Source organism: Ylistrum balloti, unplaced genomic scaffold (assembly GCF_031769215.1).
Source record: "Ylistrum balloti isolate Yb309-2 unplaced genomic scaffold, AGI_CSIRO_Ybal_v1 Utg371210, whole genome shotgun sequence".
Lineage (NCBI taxonomy): Eukaryota > Metazoa > Mollusca > Bivalvia > Pectinida > Pectinidae > Ylistrum > Ylistrum balloti.
This window is the reverse complement of record NW_026782657.1, coordinates 135,903-150,391: the sequence shown is the minus strand read 5'-3', so window position 1 is coordinate 150,391 and position 14,489 is coordinate 135,903. Positions and strand designations below refer to the sequence as shown.

The window sequence follows — 14,489 nt, the reverse complement described above, 5'->3', positions numbered from 1 at the left end:
GAACGACTATGAAATTTACAGCCATTACTATATCTTAGATTTGACATTTTACCTTGTTAAACACATCCTTCCGAATGACTTCCGGTTATATAAGAGTTATGTCCCTTCGCAGTGTTATTAACACGGATCTTGTGAACACGAGAGTTTGAGAAAATATTAACCTATGTTGATGAAACTTAGTATGCAGTCTTATGTCAAAAATATCTCGGAGGATTTAGATTAGGAAACGGTTCAGTCACAGAGGCGGCTTGCACACCGTAACTGGTTCTGTGAACCTGAAGGATTTCACAATAATTAGACTCGCGCGGGCAGGATTAAAGTCGTCTCCGTGTTTTATTAGCCCACCATCATCAGATGGTGGGGTATTCAAATCGCCCCGCCGTCCGTGGTCCGTGGTCCGTCCGTCCATCCGTCTGTAAACAATTCTTGTTACCGCTATTTCTGGAAAAGTACTGGATGGATCTTTCTCAAATTTCATATGCAGGTTCCCCTTGGTCCCTAGTTGTGCATTGTACCTTTTTTTTGTTACTGCTATTTCTTGGAAAGTACTGGACTGATTCATTGTACCTTTTTTGGATTCAAGATGGCTGACAGGTGGCCATCTTGTATTTTGAATGTAAAAGTTTGTTGCTGCTATTTCTTGGAAAGTACTGGATGGATCTTTCTCAAATTTCATAAGCAGGTTCCCTTTGGTTCCAAGTTGTGCATTGTACCTTTTGGGACTGATCCGAAATCAAGATGGCTGACAGGCAGCCATCTTGGATTGTGAGAGTGAAATCTTGTTACTGCTGTATCTGAGGAAGTATTGGATGGATCCTTCTGATATTTCATAGATATTGGTTTCCCTTGGTCCCTAGTTGTGCATTGTACCTTTTTTGGACTGATTTGAAATCAAGGTGGCCCACAGGCAGCCATCTTGGATGTCGACAGTAATACAGCACAAGCATATTGTCCATTATCCACCTGTAACTGACTGCTATCTAATAATACTTTGGGATCTTTTTCAAATGATATTTGCTAATAGGTGCTTAATAAAAATATCTTGTGCCATCATTGAGTACATTCAATGAAGACCAGTTCATGAACATTTACAACACCTGTAACAAACAAATCTTCAAGAACTGAAAACAGATCCTCAAATGGTGGGCGCAAAGATCCCTCTGGGATCTCTTGTTATCTCTTCCAATACGAGAATGCCATGTGTGTAAATATGTAACATCACTGAATTATATATCATATATTTGATTTGGCCATTATATTCAAACTTTCGATCAAACGTTGGAAAAAAAGACCCTGAATATATATGAAGTCATGTCCGTAGGTCATGGTGACACAGCGATCGTTCATCGTCCTTCGTCGTGCGATCATTTTTTTCTTGTGAACACGATTACTTGAGTAAATATGAACAGATCTGGATGAAACTTTTTATGCAATCTCATTTTAGTACGATCTCGGATAGGTACGACAATAGGACCATTTTCATGGTAATTTGCAGAGTTTTGGCCCTTTAAATCGTAATTACTTTTTTGACTTTGTGAACACGATAACTTTAGTAAATATGATCAGATCTTGGTGAAACTAGGTATGTAGTCTTATTACGATAAGATCTTATCGGCTGTTTAAAATGAGACTTATTCGAACATCATTTTTGGAGTTATGGCCCTTTGCTGTGCTCTTTTCATGGAACTTTTGAAAAAAATATGAACAGATGTTGGTGAAGCTTAGTATGCAACCTTATATCAATACGCTCTTCGTAACTCAAGTTTGGTTGAGATTTGTCACGTGACCGTCTAAGTCAATGGGCCTCCTGTTTTCTACAGAGTAACTTCAACATGTCTTATTGCATCACATTATTCCAGTTCTATCTTCTCGTTTGATACTTTGTATAACACATAGGCCTCTTCAATGCAAAAACAAGGACACAGCTACTCCGAGGGTCATTTGTTCCGTGTAACAGCCAAGGATCAAATGTTCCGTGTAACAGCCACGGGTCAGTTATTCCGTGTAACAGCCGAGGGTCAGTTATTCCGTGTAACAGCCAAGGGTCAGTTTTCCGTGTAACAGCCGAACGTCAGCTGTTCCGTGTAACAGCCGAGGGTCAGTTGTTACGTGTAACAGCCGAGGGTCAGCTGTTCCGTGTAACAGCCGAGGGTCAGCTGTTACGTGTAACAGCCGAGGGTCAGTTGTTACGTGTAACAGCCGAGGGTCAGTTATTTCGTGTAACAGCCGAGGGTCAGTTGTTCCGTGTAACAGCCAAGGGTCAGTTATTCCGTGTAACAGCCGAGGGTCAGTTGTTCCGTGTAACAGCCGAGGGTCAGTTGTTCCGTGTAACAGCCGAGGGTCAGTTTTCCGTGTAACAGCCGAACGTCAGCTGTTCCGTGTAACAGCCGAGGGTCAGTTGTTACGTGTAACAGCCGAGGGTCAGCTGTTCCGTGTAACAGCCGAGGGTCAGCTGTTACGTGTAACAGCCGAGGGTCAGTTGTTACGTCTAACAGCCGAGGGTCAGTTATTTCGTGTAACAGCCGAGGGTCAGTTGTTCCGTGTAACAGCCAAGGGTCAGTTATTCCGTGTAACAGCCGAGGGTCATTTGTTCCGTGTAACAGCCAAGGGTCAGTTTTCCGTGTAACAGCCGAGCGTCAGCTGTTCCGTGTAACAGCCGAGGGTCATTTGTTCCGTGTAACAGCCAAGGGTCAGTTTTCCGTGTAACAGCCGAGCGTCAGCTGTTCCGTGTAACAGCCGAGGGTCATTTGTTCCGTGTAACAGCCGAAGGTCATTTGTTCCGTGTAACAGCCGAGGGTCAGTTGTTCCGTGTAACAGCCGAGGGTCAGTTGTTCCGTGTAACAGCCGAGGGTCATTTGTTCGTGTAACAGCCGAGTGTCAGCTGTTCCGTCTAAAGGACAGTGTTAAAAGTGACTGACGCATGCTAGCGTTTCATTATGACCCAGTTATAACAGGGAACTGAATCGGTGGGAGGGATTTTTTCTATGGAAAACTGATACCACTATTTTTATAATTCATAAATATATTAAATTTAAACCAGCACAACAAACTGCCAACTTTCTCGCTACACCAAACGTACGTGATTGAACAGTTATGGTCATTTCTTTCCCTTTTTATTTCCTCTTCAAAACCACCCAGCCCTGTGACATAAAACATTTTGAGAAACACTCCTCAGGCAGTCTACAGCTTTGTTATTGATATAGGAACTGTCTTGTTATAACTATCAAAATCATACTTCAGACTTCAAGTTCGTGTTTATTACAACGCATTCCATTGTCTTTTCATATTATTAAACCCTTTCCAAAAATTTTACATGCTATAAAACTTTGGAGAAAGATGGTAACGAATATCTTACATGTATTTGACACAATAGGCTCTCCACATTATGATTGTGTTTAATTGGCAGTCAGACTTTTCCACTCTTTCTTTCGGCAATAAACAATTGTTTTTTATAGAAGGATATTTAAATTCTGACCTAGAGTTCTTGAAAAATATATACTACAGGTAATAGCACGAGGCTCAGTTTACGTACATATTCCCACGTAGAACATATCGATTATGTAACGTTATGGTTACAGCAATGGGACAATCCTACTCCTTAGCAGATATTTATTAGGGTTGTCTAGTATATAAAACCTTTGAATAGTGTTGAAATTAACTCGGTGTAAACCTGCAGAAGAGTCTGAAAGCACAGGTATGTATCTCCATAACATTTGAAAAAAATCGTAATGCCTGAATATTGTTGTTTTAGGCAGTTATTGCTCAATATAGTAGAAGAAGAAAATTTACATATTAAGAAAGTTAGATTCAATACCACTGTTGCTATACGTTCCAATACATTTCGCTAATTTTAAAGTATGTTGTCATTATTTTTGTTTTATTTTCATTGCATTCACGGATCCATTCTTCACCCACGAATTATTAAAACCACATATTGACAATCTGACATCTCACAGCGTATCTTGAGCTCTGTTGATCCAGAAAAGTAAGTGCCTATAACATAAGGTTTTTTTTCTGGTTTGAAATTCTCACAAAAAAAATTAGTTATTTTTAAAGAAATGATTATTTCCTAAAAAAGTTGAAAACGAGAATCGGAAGAGATTAAATGTGAGACATTAGTTAGGATCCGTGTTATATGACCGTAAATGGTTTGTAAATAAGGGAAAAAATATATAAATAAATAAATAAATAAAAAAGGTGTTTCACATTAGTTTACATATTCAGTATAAATAACTTGTTTATGTTCTACTTCTCGTTTTCTGTCCCAATTTTACCTCTTCATTTCCATCAAACTTCTATATTTGTAGTGTTAGCAAGGCATTTATCGTTGCTATAATTTGCTGTTGTCACGTGATGTTTGTAAAAGTTTATATGGATATCCATTGTGGAAAGAACTAATTTTGTTTGAAAACAATGAAATAAGTTTAAATCAAAATTTATGGCTTCACAAAACCCAGAAATGTCAAAACTGAACTTTTTCATAGTTGCATAGCGCTTATATAGATTATTGCTTAACTTTGAACTATTATCGGACGACTAAGTCCCTCACGTTTCTAGTGGAAATATTTTCATAGAACTAACAACGGTGTCTTATCTCCTAGTTATTTTAAAGGTGCATATTACAACACCGGAACAATGACCGAGATGTTTACAATACGAACAGGTAAATACCAACTTTTCTCTTCCGCTGTACAGATAACATTTTTCATTAAACATGGACAACGAAACATCAAAATAAGGACTTGACAGCAACAGTTTTAACAGATAACGTATGGTAAGATATTAAGATTAAGAAATAAATCCAACATGGGGATTAATGTTATTGATGTCAAGTAAAGGTAAAGTTTCTGCAAAATACACACAAATCAAAAGCACCTTTTAATCCTTTAGAGTTAAATACAGTAGAACAAAACAATTAACCTACATCATACAGCTGTTTCGTCCTTCTAGGGCGCGTTAGTGATGTTACATCATACAGCTGTTTCGTCCTTCTAGGGCGCGTTAGTGATGTTACATCATACAGCTGTTTCGTCCTTCTAGGGCGCGTCAGTGATGCTACATCATAGTTATTTCGTTCTTCTAGGACTCGTCAGTGATGATACATCATACCGCTGTTTCACCCTTCTAGGGCGCGTTAGTGATGCTACATCATACAGCTGTTTCGTCCTTCTAGGACTCGTCAGTGATGATACATCATACAGCTGTTTCGCCCTTCTATGGCGCGTTAGTGATGATACATCATACAGCTGTTTCGTCCTTCTAGGACTCGTCATGATGCTATATCATACAGCTGTTTCGTCCTTCTAAGACTCGTCAGTGTTGTTACATCATACAGCTTTTTCGTCCTTCTAGGACTCGTTAGTAATGCTACATCATACAGCTGTTTCGTCCTTCTAGGACTCGTCAGTGATGCTACATCACACAGCTGTTTCGTCCTTCTAGGACTCGTCAGTGATGTTACATCATACAGCTGTTTCGTCCTTCTAGGACTCGTCAGTGATGTTACATCATACAGCTGTTTCGTCCTTTAGGACTCGTCAGTGATGCTACATCATACAGTTGATGCTACATCACACAGCTGTTTCGTCCTTTAAGGACTCGTCAGTGATGCCAAGGGCCTAACTTTTGAATCCTAGGCGACTGATCGAAAGAAAAGCCCAATAATAAAAACGGAATTATGTAGAACAATCGAAACATTCGACACGGCTGATAATTTGACATATCCGGTCGTTAACCCGAGGTGCAGATGAAAGATCTAGCAGTTTCCAGGGCTGACTACCGACGAAGTAAGCCAGTGACAGCTAAACTATCGGGAGTGAGAGAAGTGTTTACGTTATGCACTGTGATGTCATCAGCTTTCATATATACGTATATAGAAATTAAATGGGTTTTCATTCCATATGAGATTTCACGAAACAAGTGTTCGAAGCCTTTTTTGCCAGCCTTGTCGAGTAAAAATGAAAACCCGGAGACGAGTTTCATTACCATATCTCATAAAGTCAAGTTTAAGATACATCTGATCAAACAAAGTTGTTTGACAGGTTTTAAAGTGAAAATAAGGACGACAAATTATTTAGAATTGATACTGTGACGTCATTTCCAATATTACAATATCAGGATAGATTTTAAACTGGCACGGCCAATGGAAATCGCCCCAGAGTATATTACCCTAGTGACATATACACAGTACATTACATGTTTGAATTCACCAGACAACGGGCTTATAATATAATAAAAGTGAATTAACTGTACAGAAATTCTGAGTTGGAATTTTCTCGGTGTTTCTCGATCTATGAAAAACTAGTCTTTTTGATAAACATAAACATTTCTCAGCCTATGATGGATCAACACTGACTCAGTTTGTTATTTACAGACTTTGAGTTACCAGGGCCATAAAGTAAGTGTGTGTAATTCTGATTTCAAGTGTTTATGTTTTTGGATCTTTATACGACCTTATGAATGGTGAAAGCGAAATTCGGGAATTAATTAACATGTTCTGTATTTAAAAAACAATATATTTTATCATAGATTTTCTATGATGAAATTGATTTTTGAAAGTTTCGTATGTAAACTATGACCAGCTACTATCAATGATATTATTTTTCGACCTTTTCCGTGTCCGTGGGGCTGGGTTGATTTATCAGATGTTATAAGGTTATCATTCCAGGTATTAAGAGTTCGTCAAGTTTCTACCTGTATACCACGCCGTGAGTAATACCTAACAGTGTTACTAGGTGATCTCTAGTTCTTTGTTTGAAGAAAATACTTTAATTCACTTATTAGATTTGATATTATATATGATCAACTAAATCAATAGGTAAACTATATAAAACAATTCTATACCAGGAAGATTACAAGAAGCCTAGTGCAGATCTCGGAATGACCTTGACAAGGTCGAAGGATATTTCATATATTAGCAATTCCTATCTCGCAGGCCTGCCATAGTGTCATAGTGTCTGATTCCAAGAACTAGGCCTACTTAAACGAACTTTAACATGAGAAATGTGTTTAGAAAAACTAAAAGAAAATCCAAAATAAAAATCTGTAGGCATCTTCTCATCTTAACAAAAACAACAAACAACACGCCAACACCATCGTAATCTCTATTCTGATAAAACTATGGCGAACTATGAACAAAAGAAATATTTACACGGAGATTCCTGAAAACATTGATGGTAGTGGTTATTCATTTGTGAAGGTTACGATTCCGAAATAAATTTCTTAATGTTTCCAGACAATTCCATAGTGTAATCTAGATCATTCATAGTGTAGACAAGATAATTCGAAGTGTACACTAGATAATCCGGAGTGTACACTAGATAATCCGGCGTGTACACTAGATAATCCGTAGTGTACACTAAATAATCCGGAGTGTACACTAGATAATCCGGAGTGTACACTAGGTTATTCGGGTAGAACACTAAATAATCCGTAGTGTACACTAGATAATCCGGAGTGTACACTAGATAATCCGGAGTGTACACTAGATAACCCGGATTGTACACTAGATAATCCGGAGTGTACACTAGATAATCCGTAATGTACACTAAATAATCCGGAGTGTACACTAGATAATTCGGAGTGTTCACTACTTATCCCGGTGTATAACCTAGATAATCGATAATTTACTCAAGATATCTCGGGGTGTACAGTAGATAATCATGAGTATAATATAGAAATTTTGTAATGTAATCCAGTTAATTACTAGTTCATTTTATTTTGCGAATTAATTGCACAATGATTTCGTTTTTGGTTCAGCGCAGTTTCCACTGACGAGTCCTAGAAGGACGAAACAGTTGTATGATGTAACATCACTGACGCGTCCTAGAAAGACGAAACAGCTGTATGATGTAGCATCACTGACGAGTCCTAGAAGGACGAAACAGCTGTATGATGTAGCATCACTGACGAGTCCTAGAAGGACGAAATAGTTGCATGATGTAGCATCACTGACAAGTCCTAGAAGGACGAAACATCTGTATGATGTAACATCACTGACGAGTCCTAGAAAGACGAAACAGCTGTATGATGTAGCATCACTGACGAGTCCTAGAAGGACAAAACAGCTGTATGATGTAGCATCACTGACGAGTCCTAGAAGGACGAAATAGTTGCATGATGTAGCATCACTGACAAGTCCTAGAAGGACGAAACAGCTGTATGATATCACTGACATTACGAAACAGCTCTTTGATGTAACCTCACTGACGACTCCTAGAAGGACGAAACAGCTGTATGATGTAGCATCACTGACGAGTGCTAGAAAGACGAAACAGCTGTATGATATAACATCACTGACGAGTCCTAGATGGACGAAACAGCTGTATGATATGACATTACTGACGAGTCCTAGAAGGACGAAACAGTTGTATGATGTAGCATCACTGACGAGTCCTAGAAGGACGAAATAGCTGTATGATATGACATTACTGACGAATCCTAGAAGGACGAAACAGCTGTATGATTCAGTTTACTTCATTGTTGGCTCTACTGTATCAAATTTGTTTTCAATCGTGTTTCTTTTGTAAAATCATCGGAAATTAAAAAAATTTAGTTTTAATCCATTTATGTCTCTATGAAAATGGAATGTGTATATCTTTCCCCTACAAAAGCTGTTGTTTATTCGACAATACCAACATAATCAACTACTCTGGTGTTAATTACTAATCTTAATATTCAATGTTGCGAAGTCCCGGCGTTGTAATTTTTCCTCTTTTTTCTCTCTCTTTTTCGGAAAAATGAGAGAAATCAAAATCGAAGCAAAACCTGCGTGATATTACAACTTTACCTGATTGTGTCTTGTTTCTATTGAGCTTTGTACAGAAAGTTTTTATGTTGCTTTGTCAGAAATGGAGAAACTTCAAGCTGCTATTGAGAGAAAGAATGTTCAGAAAACTCTAGATATCCTCCATAACAACGCCTCATCGAACATATTTAGATCTAACTTAACGCATCATTATTGTTCGTATGAGGAGAGAGGGAAACCTGTAAGGACGACTGACGATACGATTCTTCATCTTGCAGCAGCGCATCTAGACGAGTCTCAAAACGTTATCATACAAGAGTTGGTTAAACTGTCACCCGAGCTGCTGGAACGTCGTAAACAAAATGGCCACCAAGGGCAAACCCCCTTGCATATCCTTATAGTTAGAAATCAAAACGAAACACTAAGAAAAATAAAGGATTTGTTGTCCTCTGATCTGACAGTTGGAGATACTGTAAGAAATAACATATTCAACCCCAAGGTAACAGGTGCACTTTTCTCCAAGACTGTCATGGAGGGAGAACTACCCTATATAGTAGCAGCTCTTACTTTAGACACAAAAACTGCCAGATTAGTGATCGAGATGACAGGTCAGCATATAAAGGCACAGAATGGCAAGGGAAATACGGTGTACCACTGTCTAGTGGAGCATGCAGCCAGACACCCGAATAAGATACCGGAAGTAACAGCCATGTGGGATTTTCTTTCCTCTTTCGGAGGCGAAAATGCAGCTGATTTGAACGATCTCCATAGAAAATCTGCGTTGGCGCCAAAATACGCTTTTAAGTTATCAAACCATGAGAATATGCGACCATTACAGCTAGCCGCCAAGCACGGTGTCCCACAACTATTCAACGTGATACTGGATCATGAAAAGATCCCTAACGTCAAGGACAAACTTTTTGACTCATATCTTTATGACATATCAGTCATCGATACAGTCACTCATTTCAAAGTCCAAAGAAAAAAGAAAGTTGAAATGAACCACAGCAAACCTAATAAAGTGGGACCGTGTGATGATACACTTTCCCTGAACCCAGCAGCTCCAAGCATTGAAGAAGTTGGGAGAGAAATCGAAAAAGAAAAGTTTCAGTACAGCCAGAGTGTGTTAGAGATGGTCTGTAATGCGAAGATTGCCAGGAACAATAGTTCTGTCTTCGACATTATAAAACAACCTCCGATGAAGAAGCTGATTGATCTGAAGTGGAAGACATATCGGACACAGTTCTTTCTCTGGATGTTTTATCACGCTGTCGTCATGGTCTGGTACAGTATATATGCTATACAATGGGCCTCGGTAACTTTCCCTTCCAACTCTACCCAGTCTGCAATCACGAACGTCCAGAGAGCCTTTGTGAGCTTCAGTTCCATCTCACTCATTTTAACCGTGGGTGTACCTTATTTCGCTTGTACCGTTTTACTAATTGTGGCAAGATGTCTACGCCCTAACACCCTTCAATACCTAAAAACGGATATAGAATACATTGTATTGTTGTTTCTGTTCTCATTTTGCCTTCTTGTAGATGGAGCACTGTACCACATCAACCAGAAGCATGATTCCTATTTTCTTCTTATCTCTAATCTCTCTGGATGGTGGTTTTGCATTTTCTATTGTCGTGCTTTCAGATCGGTAAGTTTCTACGTTGCAATGATACAGAAAGTAATTTTTGGAGATCTGCTTCGGTTCGGATTATTTATCCTTTTGTCTCTGGTTTCCTTCACTATTGCTTTCCAAGTCTTGTTCCAAGGCATCGGAGTTCCAACTGCTTACGGCAGTGAAGACACAACCGAATCGATTCAAGTTTTCGCTGGAACACTGCTCACTAACACCCGACTAATGTTTGGTCTTGTCGATATTGAGGTTCTTTACCAGGCTAGGGAGCCCGTGTTGGCCTATATTGTCTACATGGTGTACGTAACCATGACATACCTAGTTCTTTTGAATTCTTTGATAGCAATGATTTCGGAAACGTGTGCCAAAGTGCGCGAAAACGATATCGCATTTTTCCATACTCAACGACTTTCTGTGATACTATTTTTAGAAGAAATATCCTATCCCTTTTGGCGTTTGAGTGAAACGTTTATCCCAAATATTCCATTTGAAACACGGCCTGTAAAACGAAACGGGGTCGTTCTGTATCATAGCTATTTCTTAAAAATGACTGACAAACAATCTGAAAATGAACAAGTTGACGAAACTCCTAACGCTTTCAATCAGCCCGTCCAACAAACAGAATCCGTTACTGTAAACATACAACAGCCTTTCTATGAGGAATACATTGACAACGAAAATAAAAAAGTGTCTGTACTCAAATGGGGCAATGGACAATCACAGAAAATCGCCCGAAACTAAACCTGTATACAAGGGTGGGTTTCTTCCCCGAAGTCTCAATTTTTAGTGGTTTTTACCAAATGTTTTAAAAGAGATGTATTTTTCTTGTGAGTCATAACTTGGTTATGATTCTCTGAGTAAATTTTATATTCAAATTACAGTTTACTACATCACAAGAATATACCGACATAAAAATAAAAACAAAAGAAAGATTTACTGATATCTAGGTCAAATCCAGGTCATGTCACATTCTGAATAAGATAAAAAAAAAATAAAAATATAAATAAATAAAGATGCAATTGAAGTGAATGTGCTGAGTTCATACTTATTGATGGATCTTTCGTTGAGTGGGTATTGAAGTCAAAAACGGATCTTCTGGCCTCCTTGCAGCATGTGGAAACTCTAATGTGAAGTTATTTTAATCATTAGAAAATACTTAACATGAACGAAATTCATTCTCTCCATATGTCAATTCTATATCACAATTTCGTTATGATTCTCTGTTGACAGATGAACATTAACACTTTTTTTCATCACAAACTTGACTTACTGTGAACTGGGTAAGGAATGCTGCTTCATACGTCTGGGTAAATACAGTTATGTAATCAGCAATACAATAATAGAAATCAACGAATTGAACAGTTATATTGCTGCTCTTTTCTGATAATGTTAAAAATCCACCGAAGTATTGTTTTTTATTTCAGTCATATAAATCAATAATCTGTTAATTCTAGTACGGTATGTCTTAAAATAGAACATTGTATGATAATAGAATAGAACATTGTATGATAATAGAATAGAACATTGTATGATAATAAAATAGAACGTTGAACATTGTATGATAATAAAATAGAACATTGAACATTGTATGATAATAAAATAGAACATTGTATGATAATAGAATAGAACATTGTATGATAATAAAATAGAACATTGAACATTGTATGATAATAAAATAGAACATTGTATGATAATAGAATAGAACATTGTATGATAATAGAATAGAACATTGTATGATAATAAAATAGAACATTGAACATTGTATGATAATAAAATAGAACATTGTATGATAATAGAATAGAACATTGTATGATAATAGTTCAGAACATTGTGTGATAAAACAAAACATTGTATTTTAAAATCGTAGGCTATATTTTAATGATACATTGAGAGCTGAAATATATTTTTTTGTATTTATTTAGATAAAACATTTTTGATGAAATATTATACATAATGTTAAATTATACGATTTTTTACAAAGGGTGCATAATAACACTCTGTATTTACGATAGTTAATTGCTTGTTAAGGTAGAAAAGAGACTTTTTTGAAATTGTACATTTTAAAGTCTAGTACACTAAATGACGAAAATGTAAAAGTATAAAAATGCACTGTGTATTGAAACATTAGTTACATTAAGTTATTATGAGGACTCCGAAGCTTTGATTTAATAAGCTATTTGTTGGTGAAATAACTTTTCCCATGGTATACAATAATATCTAGCTTCAGTTAGGCAATATCGTTCTTCCTCGATACACCAGATCCAGGGGTTACTTTTGCTGTCTGCACTCCTGGAACATTTCATGGCAAGCGAAGTAATTGGACTGGTCTTGAGCGGCCTTCAGGAGAAAAAACGGACCAGACTGATACATTCCTTTCAAGATTCCGAAGAGCCAGTTCAAAAACCATTTACGACCCCGAGATTCGTTTTATGTTCGTCAACGGATCAAACTAGTTATCTTAGTCTATCCACTTCGTATCGCACATGGAACCTTCAATTTTGCCATGAAACTTTCCAAGTGTTTGGACTTAAGCTTCGGAAAATCGAAAATGAATATCATTATCCATGATATCTATACTGATTGTACTGCTTGTAATATGTCAATGTCTAAAGTTTTCAAATGTTCTACACTCGATAAAAATAGATATTTAGCACAGGTCATATAATAGGACACCTTACCGCTAACATGTGTATATGCAAATTTCTGTTTACTAACAAAATAATATACTCTCTTTACCAAGAATGTTTTTTAAATCTACGTAACATTTATAGTTTTATAATATTTTACTGACAAAGCTTGCTGACTATATGTGGCTATATGTATATATTTTGAGTTTTAAAATTTAAAATCACTGGTGATGATACAGGACAATAAAATCACATTGATCTATATTGAGTATGTTTTTTTTTGTAAATTATAAATCATCTTAAACATGTTGTATTCTCAAAATAAGCGAAAGGGATTGGGCATAAATAACAAGACCATTATTAACTCCCTTTTCTATTGATATATATATATATATATATATACACATATTAAAATATATAAAGCATAATTAAATGCTATTTATAGAACATTGTATATATTGTCTTTTATATTGAGAGAGAGAGAGAGAGAGACGGGCGAGAGAGACAGCTTTGTATCCATGTGTACAATTACAGTATATTAACACTTAGCACTTATGATTTACACACATGCGCTCATAATGTTTATATCAACGTAAGTGATTAATACTTGAAATTAGGCACTAAACAAAAAATGAAATCTTTGATCTGTCCGACGTACAGAGACAATACAAGGAGCAATGGTAAAATGGAGAATTATTATTGTTAACGAACGCACAGAAACTTACCATACAACTCCAAGAGGCACACTGTCAAAAAAATCGTTGTTTTGAAACATGAGGATGCAGAGGATTTTTTGCTGGTTAAGCATACTTGAGTAAGTTTGCCTACCATCAACGTCCCCAGTGAATGGTCCTCTTTTTGAATTGTTTATGGTCGAGGGTTAGCGCGAACGCAGACCCCCACACTTAAAAATAGCGTACCCGAGTAATCCGCATTTGGGATTATCGCAGGGTTCAGCCCGACCGGAGTGCAATGGAAGGGCCTCGACCTGGGGGAACCGCCTTGCTGATCACGGTATCCCCTGTACCAGGTAAGTATGAGTTGTTACTGTAAAAGAGAATATATAAACTAAATGTAAAATTTTACAGACAAGGTATTTAAAAATTACCATATGGAAAGAGAAAAATGTGTATAACTTAAATAAACTGCAATACCATCTTAAATGCTTTCATAAAAATAGTACCATTATTATATTGTATAATATGATGTAAATAATCCATTACTTTATTACATAAAAAGTATCTTATTTGACCAATTTTATCTCAGTTACATGTTTTGAAACAGGGGAAGTAACTCTAGGAATTTTGTTGCCACTGACAAAGCAAATGGAGACAACCTGTTAAGAAACAAAGAACATGTCGGTGTGTTCTGCTGTCTTAGATATCTATTTTATATCCGTACTATTGTGACAGTGTGTTATTTATGCTTTTTAATTTTACCTAAGTACTAGGGCATGTTTTGACAATGTCAGAAATGCATATTTTAT

General features: G+C 37.0%; 1 protein-coding gene and 1 non-coding gene across 2 annotated transcripts; one reads left to right on the top strand and one right to left on the bottom strand.

Annotated features, from left to right (window-relative positions):
* The first annotated feature begins 8,849 nt into the window (after positions 1 to 8,849).
* Positions 8,850 to 11,557, top strand: LOC132561439 (transient receptor potential cation channel subfamily V member 5-like). Its single transcript, XM_060226168.1, has one exon. It carries the CDS (start codon positions 8,850 to 8,852, stop codon positions 11,115 to 11,117), a length of 2,268 nt encoding a protein of 755 aa, XP_060082151.1. The 3' UTR covers positions 11,118 to 11,557.
* A 2,320-nt stretch (positions 11,558 to 13,877) lies between these two features.
* LOC132561449 (U1 spliceosomal RNA) lies at positions 13,878 to 14,041 on the bottom strand. Its single transcript, XR_009554698.1, has one exon. It is a non-coding gene; the product is annotated as a U1 spliceosomal RNA (small nuclear RNA).
* Positions 14,042 to 14,489: the final 448 nt, after the last annotated feature.

Coding starts and splice junctions, on each gene's coding strand:
- LOC132561439 (XM_060226168.1), top strand. CDS start 8,850: ATGGAGAAACTTCAAGCTGCTATTGAGAGAAAGAATGTTCAGAAAACT.